Source organism: Gopherus evgoodei, chromosome 5, assembly GCF_007399415.2.
Source record: "Gopherus evgoodei ecotype Sinaloan lineage chromosome 5, rGopEvg1_v1.p, whole genome shotgun sequence".
Classification (NCBI taxonomy): domain Eukaryota; kingdom Metazoa; phylum Chordata; order Testudines; family Testudinidae; genus Gopherus; species Gopherus evgoodei.
Genome location: NC_044326.1, coordinates 36459567 through 36480440, shown reverse-complemented (window position 1 = coordinate 36480440; position 20874 = coordinate 36459567). Strand labels below are relative to the sequence as shown.

Genomic DNA, 20874 nt, shown 5'->3' with positions numbered 1-20874 from the left:
TTTAAGGAGTTGTTACCCCAGGAATCCTGACGAGAGTTTGCAGCTCTCGTGGAAGAAGACAAATTAGTGGCAGAGGCATCCCTTCAAGCAGCCTTGATACAGCTGACTCTGCAAGCCCAATCTATGGCCTCAGTGGTGGCAATGGCAGCAGCTCATGCCTTCAATCCTCAGGCCTACCACATGAGGTCCAACAGACTCTGCAAGACCTTCCTTTTGAGGGCATATCACTCTTTCCAAGAAGATGGACTCCAAGCTGCACAGCCTAAAAGACTCCAAGGACACCATGAAATCCCTAGGTCTTTATACAACCCAGCACACACGAGAAAACATAAATAAGCCTCAACCAGTCTCTCAATTCTTCCCGCCACCTGCCCTGCAGTACTCTCACAGGAAGAGGAGCAGGTTTTAGGAAATGACATCCTCCCCTGTCCTCGTCCGTGTCCATGCCTGCTCCCTCCCAGACACTCTAGCGGTCCTTTTGATGGTACACTTGGAGACAACATACCAGGACAGAACTTGGATCCAACCTCCCCGATATTTGTGGACTCCGCAAATGGAATAATGTGTATTCCATTTCTATCAGGTATGGGCCTGTATTACAAACAAACCACTAGGTGCCAAGCATGATAGCAGTAGGATATACCATTCAATTCACTTCTTCTCCACCTCCCCATGCCTCTTCAGGGACCCGTCTAAGGACCATCTTCTAGCCCAAGAGGTGCAGTCACTCCTAAGTGTGGGAACCATGGAAGAGGTTCCACCAGAGTTAAGGGGCCGAGGATTCTACTCCCAATACTTCCTAATCCCAAAAGCCAACGACAGTTTCAGACCAATTATGGACCTGCAAAAGCTCAGTAGATACATGAAGAAGCAAAAGTTCCACCTGGTCTCCTTGGCTTCCATCATTCCCTTCCTGGATCCAGGAAACTGGTATGCCTCCTCAATTTGAGGGACACTTACTTCCGTATCTCGATTTTTCAGGAACACAGAAGGTTCCTCAGGTTCATCAAGAAGCACATGCACTACCAATTTGCGGCTCTCACGTTTGGCCTGTCAGCTGCCCTTCAGATGTTCACAAAGTGCATGGCAGTCACAGCCTTCCTAAGGAGGCAAGGGATTCAGGTCTACCCTTACCTCGCCAACTGGCTGGTCAGAGGTCACACCAAGAGCCAGGTGGAGTCTAAAATAAAGTTAATCCAGTCAATATTCCAGGATTTAGATCTGCTGATAAACACGCAGAAGTCTACCTCTCCCCAGTTCAAAGGACAGAGTTTTCTGGGGCGATCCTCGACACTGTCCAAGCCAGAGCCTTCCTCCCAGAAGCATGGTTACAAGCAACAGTGATGCTTATAGAGAGCCTCAGAGATCACCCATCATAACAGCAAGGAACTGCTTGAAGCTCCTGGGCCACATGGCCTCGTGCACCTGTGTAGTGCAGCACACGAGACTTTAACTCAGACCTCTCCAGGTGTGACTGGCATCCGTATACTTGCCAAACCAACACCATTTGGCCCACAGTTATCACAGTTCCCTCATCGGTGATCACCTCCCTCAAATGGTGGCTAGACCCATTGGTGGTGCATGAGGGAGTCCCATTCTAAGGACCCCAACCATCAGTGTCTCTCATTACAGATGCTTCAGCGATGGGTTGTTCGCCTGAGTTCCCTCAGAGCTCAGGGCATCTAGTCTCTGGAAGAGCTCTTGCTGCACATCAATTTCAGGGAGCTCAGGGCAGTTTGCATGTTTGCCAGGCATTCCAGCCCCATGTGGCAGGCAAGAAGGTGTCAGTTCTCACAGACAACACAATGGTGATGTTTTATATCAACAGGCAGGGAGGAGGGTGCTTCTCTCACCTGTGCCAGGAAGCACTTCACTTGTGGGAGTTTTGCATAGCCTACTTGATCCACCACAAGACCTCCTATCTGCTGAGATTGCAGAACGAACTAACAGATCACCTTAGCAGATCCTTCTTCAAACCATTACAAATGGTCCATTCATTTAGATGTCATGAACCCCATTTTCCAGAGGCGGGGAACTCCCTAGATAGATCTGTTTGCAACAAGGCACAACAGGAAGTGTCTCTAGTTCTGCTCCCTCCTGGGTCACAGCCTCAGATCTCTTGCAGACGCCTTCCTCCTTCCTTGGATGGAGCATCCCTTCTACGCATTTCCTCCCATTCCTCTCATTCACAAGGTCTTGCTGAGGATCAGAAGGGACAGAGCATGAGTTATTCTGATAGCCCCTGCCTGGCCCTGCCAGCACTGGTTCGCCACAGTCCCTAGAACTCTTGATGGAGACACCAGTCCCTTCTACCTCTGTATCCAGACCTGATCTCCCAGGACCACAGCTGCCTGCATCACCTGAACCTCAAGTCCTTCATCTGACAGCAGGAAGCTCCATGGCTGAATCCCACAAGCTAGCATGCTCAAGGCAGGTCCATGAGGTCTACTAGGGAGCAGGAAGCTGTCCACCAGAGCTACTTACCTGGCAAGGTGGAAGAGGTTCTCAATCGAGTTCCTGCCTACACAATCAGCAATGCCATTCATTCTGGACTACTTACTATACCTGACGCAACAAGATCTAATCATGTCATCTATTAGGGTCCATCTGGCCACAATCTCAGCTTTTCACCAATGGCCATTCCAGGTTTTCAAACAGCATCTGTAATCAGTTTCTTAAGGGCCTTGTTAGATGGTACCCCAGGTATGTCAACCAATCCCTCCCTGGGACCTCAACCCTGTATTGTCAAAATTGACAGGATCCCCATTTGAGCCACTGGCAACGTGCTTTCTACTCTACCTGTCCTGGAAGGTGACCTTGCTAGTGGACATTACTTCTGCCAGAAGAGTCTCGGAGATCCGGGCCCTCAGCTGAGAACCACCATACACTATATTCTTCAAGGACAAGGTCCAATTGCTTCCTCATCCAGCTTTCCTTCCAAATGAGGTTTCACAGTTCCATAGTACCATGGGATAGTCTTTCTGCCAGTCTTTTATCCAAAACTACCTTCGAACAGGGAAGAGCAGAGGCTCCACTCACTAGATGTCAGACGTGCACTGGCCTTCCACATAGAAAGGACTAAGCCATTTCTGAAAACTACTCAACTGTTCACAGCTGTTGCAGAGAAGAGGAAAGGTCTTCCTGTCGCAGCCCAGATAATTTCACCATGGATCACTTCCTGCATCTACAATCCTATGACCTGGCAAAGGTCCCTGCCCCACCTGCCCTGACAGCACATTCCACAAGGGCCCAAGCCTCTTCGGCAGCTTTCGTAGCACAAGTTCCTATCCTAACAAGGACATTTATAGAGTGGCAACATCATCATCAGTTCACACTTGTGTCTCACTCCTCCATCAACAACAGGCCAAAGATTATGCTGGATTTAGCCAAGTGGTGTTGCAATCAGCATGTCAAACTCCGAACCTTCCACTGCACAACTACTTGGAGGCACCTACATTGGAATGGACATGTGCAAGCACTCAAAGAAAAAAAAAGGTTACTAACCTTTCTGTAACTTGTTCTTTGAGATGTTTGCACATGTCCTTTCCAAGACCCTCCCTCCTACCTCTGTCAGTCGGCCAGCAAGAAGGAACTGAGGGGGCTGTGGATCAGCAGGACCCTTTATACCAGTGCTATGAGGTGTGACTCCAGGGGCACGAGAGCTGACCTGATGGTTACCATCGAGGGAAACTTTCCAGCAGCCGTGCTTGGAGCAAGCCACACCTACATTGGAATGGACATGTGCAACATATCTTGAAGAATAACAGTTAATGGAAAGGTAAGTAACCAGGGTTTATTTTGTCATCAAGTCTGTAAAATCTGTGGGCTGTACTACTTTGGTCTAATTTTGGTTTCTGGGGTTAGTGGCTGGTGCTGGGTGGTGGTGGTGGCCCTGTGATAAACAGGATGTCAGAAAAGATGGATCTGGTGGTCCTTTCTGACCTTAAACTCAGATTCTATGATATCTCTTTTTAGAAAAATGCAAATAGCCACAGCTATTGTAGTTACCAACATTGCTGTGTAATGGTCATTTGCATTTGTCTAGATTTCTAATCATCTTTATGACAAAGAAATTACAGAACAGATTGAACTCTACTATGAGAGATGTGCAGACATCCAAGAAATAGTATCTGGGTATGGACACCTTGTAAAACAAGGCCAAGCAGTGCAAAAGATTGTAGTACTGACCTTCAGAATCTGAATATTAGTCTGCCTTGTTCTTGAGTTCTTCTGCTTGCTTTTATCAGAGACAGAGTGTGACTAGAAGATTATTTTAATAAAATATATATATATAAATTCCACCATATGCTTTGTAAGAAGAAATTAATTTGTCTTTTTCAGCATGCTTGCTGGAAGGTAAAACTGTGTTGCTCAGTGCTGGAAAGGCTTCCTTCCAATATAATTATTGATTTTTTTTCCCATAAGAAGACAGACAAATAAAAGAACAATAAAATAATTCAGACTAATATGATATTCCTCTCAAATCCCTCTCTTCTGTTCTATATCTATGTAAGTTTCTAGTGGCTGGTTATACAAAATTTGTCCTGAGTATTACATCAAATTCACAATGTTTTAGAGTACAAGCAAGCAAATAGCTGCAACTGCATACATATTTTTAAAATTCTCAACACTTGTGTTATGCTGGAAGATCTATTCCATACTTACTCAGTGTGAAGCAGCTGAGAGGCAAAATTCATATCAAAGCATCTATTCTGTTCCGTAATGGTGGAGTTACACAAGTCTAGCTATATCTATAATATTAATTATTATAGCACTCAAGTACACATATTGGACCTCTAGTATGTACAACATTATTGTATGTCCTGAAAGATATGGAAGAAGTTTTAAAAAATATAAATGATTTATTATAAATGAGCTGTACTGACTTTATCAGTTTTTCCACTGTTTCCAGTCTCTTGCCTCTTCCCATCCAACATAACACTTTCTGATTCACCATAGGGACATCTTTTCAATATAAGCTTCCTCCAAAGACCAGCTCATTTCCCAGGTCAGATCATTTCCTTGATTTCTCACTTTGTTCAGGTATCCGTGAAAACTATTATTCAGAGCTGAACTACAAATATGGGGCAAGACCAAGTGTGATGCCTTTGTCTGGGGCAAAGAGCTAAGGGAGAAATACCACACCTTGTTCAGTCTGCTGCAAGAGATGGATTTCAGTCCATCTGATGGTAATCATGCCTTTATCTTGTCTTTCTGAAGTTCTATACAGTGTCCCTTAGAAGTTGGCACACTTTGACCTTACCTCATGTTGCAGAAGTTTTTTCCATATCACTAACTTAAGGACGGAGTGTCAAGGTTAACCTGTAATTTGCCTATATCGCACTGCAAATGAGGAATGGATACAATGTAAAAGATGGAAATACAGAAACACGCAGAGTTTTAGTGTCCTAGGCCAAAATGCGGGCAATTTGTTTAAATGCTCGGTCATGGAGTGGTAATTACTATGGGCCAGCTTCAGCCTTCATTATTTATGTAGACTAATACCTTTCTCTTCAACAAGTCCTATTGATTTAAACTGACTGCCTGACTTATTCCTACTGGGCCAGGCTGTGATTTATCCTTATTCATGCTGGGTAGTACCTTACTCTTCTAGGAATTTCTTTGATTTCAGTGGTACTCCTGAGGAGAAAAGTATTTTTGAGCATGAGTAAGGATAGCAGAATTTGTCCCAATAAGAATAAATCACACAGTTGCACCATCACCATTTTGATTTAAACTGTTTTCACATATAATAATTGTGCATCTACATTGTGGTATATTTTTAGTGTCAGAAGACCAAAACAATACAGTTTTAGAAGTTGGCCGGAGGATATTTGAGAAGATTGCAACAAGGTCTTTCCAGGGCTGATGGTCTACACTACATGAGCTCCTCCATCCCTTTTCTAATGGATTCCAGCTGCTGTGGATACCACAAAGCTTCCTTTTTCCTTGCAGTTATTTTTGAAACGGGACTAGCTGTGCCCATAGACCCTTTGCAGGTAATGTATTCAATGTGTCTGATCATCTCAGATGAAATTAGTTACCTTCAAAAGCAATTTACACAGTAGGTTGCCAGAGTGAAACTTGGCCATTTGAAGAAAAAATACAGGAAAGAAATTTTGGTAGTTTTACCCATCTCAAATTTGGTCTCCTTTTCATGTCATGGCCAATAGGCTCCCTCTACCTTACCCCTTTACTGGGCAGCTGGCCACAGATATTTCTGAATTCCCTGACACACTATGCAGCTAAAAGCAGTGGCGCCTAATGGAAGAGCTTCTCTGTCCCATTGCTACAAAATGGGAGAATGCATTGATTAGTCACTCCTAAAAGAGGAGCAGAGAGTCCTGTTGCACCTTATAGACTAAACAGACATTATGGAGCATGAGCTTTCATGGGTGAATACCCACTTCGTCGGAGTGCATACATCCGACGAAGTGGGTATTTACCCATGAAAGCTCATGCTCCAAAACATCTGTTAGTCCTATAAGGTGCCACAGGACTCTCTGCTGCTTTACAGATCCAGACTAACATGGCTACCCCTCTGATCCTAAAAGAGGGTGGCACAGTGAACTGGGATAGATGGACAGTCCTGGCAGCCCATTGAAGAGATAGGATGGGGGCCCACTTGTCAACCACATTTAACTCCAGATGGGAGTGCAGGCCAGCTTGCTGCCTCCAGAAATATAGACTGGAGAAAGCAGATCTGGTGGAAGCTGGCCCCCAAACCTGTCGTGAAGAAAATATCCTTGAGTTGATGGGGAAAGCAAGTCATAGGTATTCCCCTTCAAGAAATCCTGGCACTAGGTAGGGCATAGTGGGGGGTCTTCTGGTGGAAACGAGGTTGTATAGGACTAGAAGGGAAGAAATCCTGTGGTCTGTTATGCAAGACATGATACTGAGACTGGGCTGAGAGGGGAAACTCCACAAAAGTTTCAGAAAAGCATCTGAACACCAAAAATTTTCAAATTAATCATAAGGTCAGAACTATCCTTGTAATTTCACAGTGTCAAATAAAAGAGGAGGAGAATCTGAGAGGATATATGTGTGAAACTGGAGGCTTTTTATAATGAACTTACTGACAGCCATTTAGCTATGAAATTGGTACAATAATATAAAATACTCAAAAAATGGTAGGGCTGCCTAATGTCACTGTAGAACTAGTCAGTATCTTAGGAGGGGAAGTTAAAAGGTGCTCCCAAGAGATTACCTGAGGTAAAGTTTACCACATCCTGTTCAGGGAAGAGAAACTGAGACTTAGGTCTTGTCTAAACTACAAATATGCCCAGTGCTAACAATAAGTTGCTTCTTGGGTACCATTCAAATATTGTTGAAACTAGTTTAAATAGCTAATGCAGGTGGGACAAAACTGGTTTCAGCACCGTTACATAAAGAACCTTTGAGACTATTGGAGTGCTGAGAATGGTTGTGTCCAATCTGCACTAGCAGTGCTGTTTTCAGTACCGGCTGAACCTATTGCTGATAAGCTTTGTCAGCCACAGGTCATTAGTGCAGGCAGACTCTTATGGTGAGATTCTTCAAAAGTGCCCCATTATAGCCTAAATCTTCCTCTGAAGTAAGTGGTAAAACACCCATTGACTTCAATGAGAGCAGAGTTTAAAGAGCCTGCAAAAATCCCACCCTTAGTGCCCCAATTATGAGCTGGTGCCTTTTGGTTGTCCCAGGAGTAGCATCTGCACTTAACAGCAAGGTTATCTAGTGGTAGCAAGATGATGGGCAGTAATACTCATGGTGTGTGTCAGCAGAAGTGTCATAGGGTTTCTATATACCCTTCTTTATAAAAGAAATCCTAACTGCTTTGTTGTTCAGGTGTTTCACCTGATATAGTTGGTGTATTAGCTAACTTTGCAGATGCACGTTGCTCATTCTGTAAAGTCTATGAGACAGCACTAAAATGGTTAATAGTAGGTAAACTTGTTAGCGGTCCAATTAATTGTTTATGTTTGTTGATTTTTCCCAGGGGCTGCTATACAGTTTGGTTGGTGCTCAGAGGAGTGAGAGACTTGCTGTGATGAATCTTGGGTATAAACATTACCAAGGCATTAACAATTATCCACTAGACTTGGAGTTATCATATGCTTATTACAACAATATTGCACTAAAGACATCTCATGATCAACATGCTACAAAAGGAGATCAGGTAAGAGAGTTATAGGTGTATTTGAATGTATTTGCCATGATAGCAGTTTATAATGCATTCATACTTATGTATACAGAGCTTTGCATCTTCAAAGTACTTCACAAACATTACCTTACCTAATAATCACAACACCTCATGAAACAGTAAGTATTATTACCTCATTACCCCAAGTCACAGAGAGTTTAAATGTTTTGACTGCGACCCTACGAAGTCAGTGTCAGAGCTGGGAAAGAAGTCTGATGTAACTGGTTCCTAGTCTCATGCTTAGTTCACTAGATCATATGAATCTGTATTAAGGACTGTTAAGTATCTGTTCTTCTTTTGGTTCTTTAACACCCAGACTTTATTAAATTCAGGAAAAAGGCCACCTGTATTCTCCGTATCTATGTCATTCCATAATCAAATGTAAATTGTTTAGTTGTGTTTAATATCTGTATGAAAACCCAGTAAAATTATTTCAGAACTGGCTTGTGAATAGGAAACGATATAGTTTTAGATGAAAAAATATTTAACAACCTAATGAGTGCTAGGATCTTGGCCTGAAAAAACACTTGGATAACGTTATCTGTTTAGGATTGAGATTGATAACAAAAGGAAGGATACACAGGGATTTTGAACATCGCAGAATCAGAACATACAGACTGCAAATTGATTTTAATTACGTATCATAGGCCAAGTTCACATTAGAAACTTATGCAAGCATACCAATGTCAGTTAAGGTGTGATTATTTTATTGGATTTTTTTTTTGTAACATAACTATGCTGGCAAAAAAACATAGGGTAGGTGCAGTTATATTGGGAAAGGAATGCTTTTGGTGGTATAGCTTATTTTGCTCAGGGAACTGGTATAAGCTATATCAGTAAAATAACTTATTTTCCAGTATAAACTGGGTCTATTGTAGGAGAGTTTGTCCATATAGCTAGACCAGTAAACCTTTTAGTGTAAACTATGCCTTTACGGTTTTGTGCTGTCACCTATCGCTGTCGTATCTGAGTGCCTCCTACATTAATTATATTGGCAATAGCAATATCTCACTTTGTTGGACTTCACAGGGTCTCCGGATTTTCACCATTTCCAGGCTATAGAATGCTCTGCTTGGTGTAGGTTTCTCCCAGCTGTTCCATTACATGGAGTGTGGAAGTTGCAAGTTCCAGATCTTAAATAAGACCCGTTTTCATAGATCTGCTTTCTCTTAAAAAAAATGCCAAGCAATTTCTCCAGTCACGTTCTTGTTTTTGCCCTCAACATTCCTTTTCCTTTCTCTCCTGCTTTGATAATTCTCCTCCTCTTATCCACACCCTTCCCAACCCCACAGTCCCATATTGGCGTGGCAGTAAATAATAGCTGGTGCCTGGTGCGTCTGCATCTCTCTACACTATCTTTACCACCCCCAGTACTACCAAAGGTAGGAGCTTTAACAGAGACCAGCTGCCAGTGCTTTCACCACCCATGTCATCTCAGTCTGCTCACTGCAGATCTAAACCAGGGGTTCTCAACCTTTTTCTTTCTAAGCCCACCTCCTTCCCCCAACATACATAAAATTCCATGGCCCACTTGTGCCCAGTAACTGTTCTTCTGCATATGCAGTAGATTAAAAGCCAGGGCCAGCATTAGGGGGTAGCAAACAGGGCAATTGCTCCAGGCCTCACACTACCAGAAGCTATGCAAAGTTAAGTTGTTCAGGCTTCGGTTTCAGTCCCAGGAAGCGGAGTTTGGGCTTCAGCTTTCTGTCCTGGGCCCAGTGAGTCTAACACTGGCCCTGCTGTCTGGTGTATTTTGGCAGAACCCCCTGAAACCTGCTTGTAGGCTCCCCAGGGCGTCCCACCCTGGTTAAAAACCGCTGGTGTAGACAACGTGATGGTTAAGATGCCAGCTGCCGCTAGCATTTTAATCCATACTAGTGCTACTTTTGCCTACCACTAGTGGAGCTGCACTGAGTAGTATCGATGGTGGGGGAGCTTTAGAAAAATGCACCCAGAGTTGACAGTATCTCTGTTGTTCCATTCTGTCAGACAGGCTTGTAAGAGAATAGGAGGGGGGCCTAAGTGAATGAAAGGAAATGCAATGAACTAATGGTTTCAGGATTAAGAAATTGACCAATGAAGAAAATATCAGAACTTTGAAAGCCCAGAATAGAGAAGGAATTGTTCAAGATTTCAGGAAACATCTAATGTTTCATTTAGGTGGGCAGGTTTATTAATGTGCTGTTTTAATGTTTTCTCTGTTCACCCTCTTTTCAGGCATTTGTAGAAACTATAAGGCTAAGGGATGATGAACTATTAAAAGCCCAACTAAGAAATGGTGATGTCTTTATGTGGTTAAAATATGAAGCACAAGAGGAAATGCAGCTGCACAGGTATAGTCCATAGCACGTAGTTTCATCATTTTGCTTGTACATACAGGTTGGATTAAAGTATAAAATTGATGGTAGTGCTGTCATGCTGCTCCCTCAAACTTATTTCTTCTCTGATCTTTAAACTTTTCCAGTGCTTCAACCTGAGTGTGAAAACAACTAAAAAGATGCTATAAGGCTAAGAGAAAGGCACATTAGGGGATTTCCTCTTACATGTTTATTGCTTTACTTGCTATAACTGTCCTTACACACCAAGGGAACTGAATTTGACACTTGTTTTGTACAACTACAGAATGCCAGCTCCATTGCAAGTTGCTCTACTGTGCCATCTGCGCACATTTTCCAGTGCATTTGTATCACCATTTATTCACCACTGAACTCAATCCAGAGACTCTCATGGTAGTTGCATCTACATATGCCAGATCTGAACTCAGTCCGTTATCTGTAAACATTACTGATAGGAAGCCCAATCTGAAAATTACACGAGGCCACCTGTTTTCAGAATGGTTTCAGAGTAGCAGCCATGTTAATCTGTATCCGCAAAAAGAACAGGAGTACTTGTGGCACCTCAGAGACTAACAAATTTATTTCAGCATGAGCTTTCGTGAGCTACAGCTCACTTCTTTGGATGCATAGAACAGAACACAGACAGGAGATATTTATACATACAGAGAACATGAAAAGGTGGAACTATGCATACCAACAGGAAGAGTTTAATCAATTGAGATGAGCTATCATCAGCAGGAGAAAAAAAAGGTTGAAGTGATAATTAAGATGACCCATAGAAGGTGTGAGGAGAACTTAACATAGGGAAATAGATTCAATTAGTGTAATGACCCAACCATTCCCAGTCTGTTTAGGCCTGAGTTAATTGCATCTAATTTGCATATTAATTCAAGTTCAACAGTCTCTCTTTGGAGTCTGTTTTTGAAGTTTTTTTGTTGCAAAATTGCCACCTTCAAGTCTGTCACTGAGTGGTTAAAGAGGTTGAAGTGTTTTCACACTGGTTTTTGAATGTTATGATTCCTAATGTCAGATTTGTGTCCATTTATTCTTTTGCGTAGAGATTGTCCAGTTTGACCAATGTACATGGCAGAGGGGCATTGCTGGCACATGATGGCATATATCATGTTGGTAGATGTGCAGGTGAACGAGCCCCTGATGGCGTGGCTGATGTGATTAGGTCCTATGATGGTGTCATCTGAATAGATACGTGAACAGAGCTGGCGTTGGGCTTTGTTGCAAGGATAGGTTCCTGGGTTAGTGTTTATGTTGTATAGTGTGCGGTTGCTGATGAGTATTTGCTTCAGGTTGGGAGGCTGTCTATAAGCGAGGACTGGCCTGTCTCCTAAGATCTGTGAGAGTGAGGGATCATCTTTCAGGATAGGTTGTAGATCTTTGATGATGCGCTGGAGAGGTTTTAGTTGGGGGGCTGTAGGTGATGGCTAGTGGCATTCTGTTATTTTCTTTGTTGGGCCTGTCCTGTAGTAGGTGTCTTCTGGGTACTCTTCTGGCTCTGTCAATCTGTTTTTTCACTTCAGCAGGCGGGTATTGTAGTTTTAAGAATGCTTGATAGAGATCTTGTAGGTATTTATCTCTGTCTGAGGAATTGGAGCAAATACGTTGTATCTTAGAGCTTGACTGTAGACAATGGATCCTATAGTGTGTCCTGGATGGAAGCTGGAGGCATGTAGGTAAGTATAGCTTTCAAGTAACAAGTATAGCTTGTTTTCAGAATGCTTAACTGCCTTCTTGACACATTTATCACCAGTGTAAATCTGTGACAATAATCCATCCTTGTAACTCCAATTACAGTTTAAATTTAAGATTTATGATGAGGATAGTTGTGGTGTTTTGTTTTTAGCAACGATTGGCACAGATGCTCTTCTGGGGCCAGCAAGGGGTGGCAAAAAATCCAGAAGCAGCAATAGAGTGGTACTCAAAGGGTGCACTGGAAACTGAAGATCCAATATTAATATATGATTACGCCATCATTTTATTCAAGGTAAGACATGTTTCCAATTGTTAGTTCATTTCACACTTGTAGAGTAGTTTCCTTTTGGGTGTGGGTACTTCAGAATTTAGAGAACTTTGTGCACTTTCTGAGTGACATACTTACTATGTGATCATCGTAATACTCTTAGGGTATGTTTACACAGCAAAAAAGACCCGTCACAGCGAATCTCAAGAGTCCAGGTCAACTGACTCAGGCTCATGCTGCAGGGCTAAAAAATAGCAATGTAGAAGTTAAGGCTGGTGCTGGAACCTGGGGTTGAAGATACTCCCCCATTGCCAGGTTTCAGTCTACATTGCTATTTTTAGCCCTGCAGCGTGAGCCTGAGTCACCTGGGCTCTGAGACTTGTTGCCTTGGTGGAGGGAGTATTTGCTGTGTAGCTGTACCCTTTAAGCTATGTCTACCTAGCACTTTTGTCAGCCAGGGGTGTGGAAAAAAAAAACACACCTCTACCCGACATAAGTTTCACCAACAAAAGCACTGGTGTGGACAGTGCTATGTTGGTGAGAGATGCTGTCCTGCTGACATAGCTATCACTGTTTGTGCGGGGGGTAATTATGCCAATGGGAGAGCTCTCTCGTGCCGGTGTAGAGTGGCTACATGGGAGACCTTACAGCAGCACAACTGTACCACTGCATCTGTGGCGCTGTAAAGTCTGTTGTGTAGACATAGCTTTAGATACACCATTTTACGCCACTTAAATAACTTCACTTTTTACCAACTTGAGCTAAATTGAAAAAGGACACTCTGAAGCCCACACCCAGACTTGCATTGAATAACAAAAGGGGGTGAATTAAAACCAGTTTAGTTACTCTAGTGACTGTTTGTGTGTCAGCAAGATCTGGGTGGGAGTCACACTTATCAAGAGTTAACAGTTTCCCCCAAGCTATAGGGTTATACCCATTGGAACCAATAGAAATTAGGGGCCAAATTCTCTCCTGGCATAACTCAACTGAGACCAAATAAACTACTCCAGCAGAGAATTTGTCCCTATATGATTACAAGAGCACTAGGTAGTCAGTGTGTCTCATAAGGACAGTCCACCATATCACTGAATTACAGAAGTTAGAAAGGACCTATTAGTTCTCTGGTACATCTCTTAGCCCATGCAGGGTTGTTCACTACAGCACATTTGCTAGTGTTTTGTCCAGTTAGTTTTAAGCATCCCAACCAATTGGGCAGCTACCTGTCTAATCTATCTAATTTATGTCTGGTACTTACATGGCCCCCCATCACCATAATATCTACATCTTCCCTTGAGAGACAATTCCACAACCTATTAGAGTTTGACTGCGGAGCCGGTATCCATAGCCACATCCTTATTGTTTCATGGGGTTTTTTTGATCTCATCGCTGAAAAACAAGAAGATTTCCACATGCATAGAGGTGGTACTAAGCTTTGGATGTATGAACTGTACTTAGATGAATATTCCTGAATGGAGTTTGGGGGACCACTCACACCACTTGGTGTTAGCAAAATTGGGCCTGTACCTAGTCACTTCCGGGCCTAGACAAATCACTCTGTCAGGTGTAAAGAAACAAAAGGTTATTTATTTGTGCTCACCACACTCAGACAGGGCACCAGGTGAAGCCACCTGCCTCCATAACTTCAGGCAAGTCACCAGTAGTAAATCAGAAGAACAATAATCCCATGTCAGGCCTACCACCCCTCAAAGATAGCCAGCAGCCTCTCAAGCACTTCTTTTAGGGTGGCCAACTTTCTAATTTGTGAAAAACAGACACTGAGTGCCGGAACCTCCCCCATCCTCTGCTCTCTCCACCACCCTCCCCCTGCCAGCCGAGCACAGCTCATGGGATGAGGGGTGACAGGGGCAGGACACTGGAGAGAGAGCTCGGCAGTGGGGCAGGGAAGGGAAGGGAGAGCCGCGCTCTGGGGGTGAGTGGGGCGGGGAAGGGAGAGCCGCAGTCTGGGGGTGGGAGGGGTGAGTGGGGCAGAGAAGGCAGAGCCGCGCTCTGAGGGTGGGGAGATCGGTGGGGGGGTGGATCAGTGGGGCAGGGAAGGGAGAGCCACGCTCCAGGGGTGGGGCGGTCAGTGGGGCGGGGAAGGGAGAGCCGCGCTCTGGGGGGGGGGGAGTCAGTGGGGCAGGGAAGAGAGATCCCACTTGGGACAAGACAAGGAGCCTCCAGTAACCCTCTCTGCCAGAGCCATTGCTGAGTGCTCCTCCAGGCTCCAGCAGCAGCTGCTGCTCTTCCTTCTCCCCTGGTGGCAGGGGCCGTTACTGCAGGTAACTGGACTTTTTGTGTCTGATCAGCCCTGCTGACCGGACACTGCCAGGTTCTCTTTTTGACTGGACTTTCTGGTCAAAAACCGGGCACCTGACAACCCTAACTTCCTTGTCCCAGCCAGGCCTCATTTACAGACTGAGAGCTAGAAGCCTACTCTACTTCCCAGTCAACAACTAGTTGAGCTGAGCTTTCTCCTTTTAACCCTTTCCTCCCAGCCTGATACCTTTTGCCAGTGTAGCAAGGCAGAGCTGGCTGAGTCTACAAACAGCTTGTTAACCCTTTCCTGGCCAGTGTCATGTTTGTGTACCCCATCACAGGGCGCTGTAATTACAGAACACACAAAACAATACAGCAACAAATATGAAAGGGTTCAGGTAGAGATTGCAGAGGAAAAGAGGAGGAGGAAGCAGCCTTTCAGTGTGTGGATATCCATAGCGAGCATAAGACAGAAGCTGGCTGCAGTTTGAATTTCATGTTGGTTACATTTTAAGAACGTTTGTGAGGGAATGTGGTTTATAGCAACAGAGAATTAGCAGTGAGAGCCCTGTTAGAAGAAGTAGGTTTCAAGGAGATTCTGCTTACAATATTTTTCCAATTACTAAAATTATTTCAGGGTGTGTTCAGGTCTATCAGATTCAGAGACCCAGGCCAAATTGTCATGAAAATTCACCAGCCCAAGCACAAAAGCTATTCACTATTCTTTTTTCCAAAATAATTGACAGAAATGGGGAAAAAGGATATTTCACTTGTCCATCAGAAAAGTTACTCACCCAGGTTAATTGGAGAAATGGAATTTTCCAAGGCTCAATTAAGATTAGGTTAAACTAGGATATTAAATGTGAATGGGCCCTACAGAGTCACACAGCTTTCTCACCCAACCCCTGGCCCCCATTATAACATTTTAAGGTTAAAAAACAAATTATAATATCCAAAAATTTTAAATTTGCTTTTAAAATTATTAGTTGTGAATGTTCATTAGCATGTATTATTTTTTTCAAAATAGTGGTTGCTTATATATACTTATTTTATTATGTTTGTTGTTTAGGGTCATGGTGTGAAAAAGAACACAAGACTTGCTTTAGAACTGATGAAAAAAGCAGCATCCAAGGTAAAATATTCATAATAGTAAATATTTATTGTTGTGCTGTATAAGTAAGAAGTATTATTACTGACATTATTATAATTAATATTTATTATGTAGCACTTTACATCACCCTAATGCTGTATAAATATTAATCAGTCCTTCCAACATCCTAATCATAAATTAGGAAAGCATTATTATCCTGAATGGAGAAACTGAATCCCACAAAATCTAACTGAATTCTGGAGTAAGCAGGTGTAACTCCACGGAAGTAAATGGAATTGTGCCTGCATACACAAAAGCTGAATTTTGCTCCAAGTGACTTAGGTCACACAATGAGTTAGTAGCAAATGCAGGATTAGAACTCTGGTGTTCTTACCTCCAATTCCTGTGCTTGTTCTTTTAGACCTAGTTTTGTGTTAAATTGTCATACAGAAATCCCCACCTCGCCTGATGTTTGGAGACGTTGTGTGCCTACTAATCTCACTGAGGCTGATGAGAGATAGAGGTGATCCTCACCTTTGAAAAATCAGCCCAACAAACTTTGTAATAATACAGTATAAAGGAGAAGAATAAAGAAGGATTGAGAGCCAGACTGTGCTTTTGCAATGTGCTCTGTGTAATTGGTGGTGGGTAGCTGCACCAGAACTGAATGGTAATTCACAGTCAGGATTCATTCCCTCATACCCATTACACCTGGTGGGTTCTAAGCTGTTACCATCTCTTACCATCTTCAGATCATTACCTCCTGCTCCAGCTCAGCTATACTAGCTGGAGTGCTGAGCAGCTGAGAACAGACTCCATCCTCTCCCTGCCCTTATGCATCTCATCTCAGGGGGAAGCAATGGGTGTGCAGAGGTTGCATACTCCTGTGACTGGACCAGAGAACTCACATGGGGGCATAATGGGGGAAAATGGATCTCCCTCCCTCTTATGGCGCTGTGCAGCCATGATCTGGCCCCTAGTGATTGCCACATCTTCATATATATTTATGTCCTTATTTATATTGCCCCAGGCTTCTGGTAAATTTAGATCTTGAAAACCATAACTATTCAAACCACTCATAGTCCACTGCTAACTACTGACACCAAATGGACAATCTCCAAATTAATTTATCAGCCACTGCCAGATAAAAAAGAAACTCAAAGCAGCATTTCTACCAGCCCTTTAAAACACTGTTCAAATACCTTTTGAAGAGAAGCCTGACTAAACAGATTGCCTTTCACAGCATGGTGCAATACCTGCTAACTTTGGATTTTCTGTAGGGCCAGCTCTGGCAGCAAATTTCAGACAACTGGCACATGGCAGATAACCAAATTCAGCAACAATCAGGATGTTATTATTTAACCATATATTCCAGTGCACATTTTCATTAAAGAAATGAGATAATTAATGAATAGTTGCTCTTCTTTTGGATTTTAATGAGTAAGGATTCCTGGTCTAATTTGAAATTTGAAAAGAAAAAGACTCCTCCAGAGTCCCTTTGAAAGCAACAACAATGTAAAACTCTTCTTACAGCTAGAAATTTGACAATGTGATTGTGACATTTTGGGGCTCACCCAGATCAGGAAGGGGTTCTGTCACCACCTGCCTTCTGATGGTGGGTGCTGTAATGCTATGCTGCTATGGTTCAGAACTCTAACACCAGGAGCCAGCCCACAAGCATAAAGTCTCACCCTGGCTTCCTAGATACTCTGTGCAGGGTGACCCCAACAGCCTTTCTGGTCCCACATCTCCCTAAATCCATCCCCCAAGTTCTTAGCTACCAGCTACTCTGATATTTCCCTTCTGGTTCATCACCCCTAAAAGAATGAAACCTGCCCACAGTTATCAGTTCACTGGGGGCTGCCCAGTCCACCCAGACTGCACAACAGTAAAAATAAACAATGGAAATAAACAAAGAAAAAATGAACAATAGAAAAATCACAGTCAAAGATGAAATAGTAAGAAAAAGCAAACACATACAAGTTACACAGAAAATAACCATAAAGAGGCAACCTCAACATTATCTCCTGTAAATGTAAACTAACTTGTTTCTCTTTGCAATTGGCTGAATGAGAAGTAGGACTGAGTTGACTTGCAGACTCTAAAGTTTTACATTGTTTTGTGTTTGAGTGAAGTTATTTAACAAAAAAAAAACTACATTTGAAGTTGCACTTGCATGATAAAGAGATTGCATTACAGTATTTGTATGAGGTGAATTGAAAAATACTTTTGTTTATCATTTTTAAGTGTAAATATTTGTAAGCAAAAATATAAAGTGAGCACTATATACTTTGTATTCTGTGTTGTAACTGAAATCGGTATACCGTATATACTCCTTCATAAGCCAAATTTTTTTAGTAAAAAAGGGAAGCACCAGAAAAGGGGGTCGACTTATGAATGGGTATAGAAAGGGAGAGGTGGGACACAGCCCTTCCCCCCAATGGAGGGAGCAAGGAGGGAAGGGAAGAGGCAGGGAAGGGAAGAGGCAGGGCCAGAGTCTCTCCGCCTCCCCCCAGCTCTCCCCCCAGCCTGCTGCTGCCACACTGCCTGGTCTGGCCCACTGGAGCAAGCTGCAGCCGCGCTGCCTAGCCTGCCAGAGCAGCTCCCGCTAGGCCAGAGACATCCTCCCATGGCCCTCCCCAATAACGGTAGAAAGGAATGGGATGGGGAGAGTGGAAGGGTCCCGGGCTAGGGGTGGGGTCATGTGAGGGGTGGTCACAGGGCTTACTCCCCTGACTCCCAGTTTCTCTCCCCAAAAACATTTCCCCACCAGTTGCTGTCCAAGCCCATCAGGGTAAGCAGCTGGCGTGCTAGGACACTTTGTTTACTTAGGTTTACCTCCGTGCCTGCGGACACTCAAAGTAAACAAACCATCTTGGCCCGCCAGCAGCCTATCCTGATGGCCCGGGAGTCAAAGTTTGCGGACCCCTTTATTATAGGGTCAGCTTATGAACGGGTTATAAAAATGTTCCATTTTTACTTATCCATCTTGGGGGGGGGGTCAGCTTATAAACAAACCAGCTTATGATCAAGTATATACGGTATTAGAAAATGTAGAAAAACATCAAAAATGTTTAATAAATTTCAATTTGTATTCTATGGTTTAATTGTGATTAATCACACTGTTAATTTTTTTGAGTTAATCGCGTAACTTAACTCTGATTAATCGGCAGCCCTAATCAATACAAAATAACATAGCATATAGCCAGTTGATTCAATTGTTTATTCTGTGGGGTTCAAACCTCCAGTTCTCCCTTTGGGGTGTCCAGACCCCGATTGTCACAGAGATTGTTCTAGATGTAAGTTTAGAATAACAAGCAAATGTCTTGTCTTGTCTTTTAGATAGCTCTAATCCTGCATATTCTACTGTTTTTGGCATAGTGCTTATTAAACATGCATCAAAAGGAAGTGGTGAAGAGCATGCTTATTAGCACAGTAATTTGAACTGCGTATGCTTGTAATTGACCAGGCTATGCAAGAAGACAGAGTTAATGTTGACAAAATAGAACATTGTCATAGGATAATGAGCTTCTCTTGATGCCTAATTACTGAGACAAAGATGAGGTTTAATGTTAGTGTATAGCACTGTCATAACCTGAGCTGCTGTGGGAGGCATCCATGGTGTTTCCTAAAATTTACCTGTGTGGCACTGATCGTCTCTCTCTACTCTGTAAAAACAGTATGTTGAAGTTTTCATGTTAATTGTCTCCCATTTATTTTCAGAGCAAATGTAAGGAATGCAAGCCAAAATACCAAAAGTATATTTAAAGAATATATAGATGTATTCAAGTCAGCAGGGCCTGATTAAATTCATCCTAGCATACTTAAGGAACTAGCTGAAGCAATCCCAGAATCATTATCAATTATCTTGATTATCACGGCTGGTGAATGGGTGAGGTCCCAGAAGACTGGAAAAGGGAAAACTACCTGTCTTTAAAAAGGAGAACAAAAAGGACCCAGGGAATTATAGACTAGTCAGCCTAACCTTGATACCCAAAAAGATAGTTGTTTAATATTTGTTCCACTAATTTGTAAGAGTCTGGAAGATAATAGGATTTTAAGGAATAGCCAGAATGGATTTGTCAAGAACAAATCATGCCAAATCAACCTAATTTCCTTCTTTGACAGGGTTACTGACTTAGTGAGGAAGCATTAGATGTGATATATCTTGATTTTAGTAAGGCTTTTGGCACAGTCCCACATGGCATTCACAAACTAGGGAAGTATCTAGATGAAATCACTGTAAGATGGGTGCACAACTGTTTGAAAGACCATACTCAAAGAGCAGTTGTCAATGGTTTGCTATCTAATGGGGGGACATATCTAGCTGGGCTCCATAGTGGTCTGTCTTGGGTTTGGTACTATTCAATATTTTCATTAATGCCTTGGATAATGAAGTGGAGAGTATGCTTATAAAATTTGCAGAAGACACCAAGCTGGGAGGGGTTGCACGCACTTCGGAGGATTAGAATTCAAAATGAGCTGGACAAATTAGAGAGTTGGTCTAAAATCAATAAGATTAAATTCAGTAAAGACAAATGCAAAGTTGGGAAATGCAAAATCCTTCACTTAGGAAGGAAAAATCAAATGAACAACTATGAAATGGGAAGTAACTAGCTAGATAGGAGCACTGGGGAAAGGATCTCAGGGTTATAGTGGATCACAAATTTAATATGAGTCAACAATGTGGTGCAGCTGCAAAAAAGGCTAATATCATTCTGGGTGTACTAACAAGAGTGTCATATGTAAGACATGGGAAGTCATTGTACTCAGCTGGAGTAGGTCCAGAGGAGATCAATAAAAACAGTGAAGGTTTAGAAAACCTGACCTAGGAGGAAAGGTGAAAAAAAACTGGGTATGGTTTAGTCTTGAGAAAAGAAGAATGATAGGGGCCTGATAAGTCTTCAAATATGTTGAGGGCTGTTACGAAGAGGATGGTGATCAATTGTTCTCCATGTCCACTGAAGGTAGGACAAGAAGTAATGGGCTTAATCTACAGCAAAGGAGATTTAGGTTAGGAAAAAAAAAACTTTCT

At 42.8% G+C, this 20874-nt stretch overlaps 1 protein-coding gene across 1 annotated transcript in view; it reads left to right on the top strand.

Moving 5' to 3' along the window:
* SEL1L3 (SEL1L family member 3) overlaps positions 1–20874 on the top strand; it is a 70259-nt gene that overhangs the window by 23231 nt on the left and 26154 nt on the right. Inside the window, 11 exon segments of the mRNA XM_030565226.1 lie at positions 4046–4177; position 4256; positions 5044–5085; positions 5088–5189; positions 5787–5848; positions 5850–5999; positions 7979–8158; positions 10400–10487; positions 10490–10515; positions 12377–12517; positions 15819–15881. Coding sequence (XP_030421086.1) covers positions 4046–4177; position 4256; positions 5044–5085; positions 5088–5189; positions 5787–5848; positions 5850–5999; positions 7979–8158; positions 10400–10487; positions 10490–10515; positions 12377–12517; positions 15819–15881 — 987 coding nt within the window.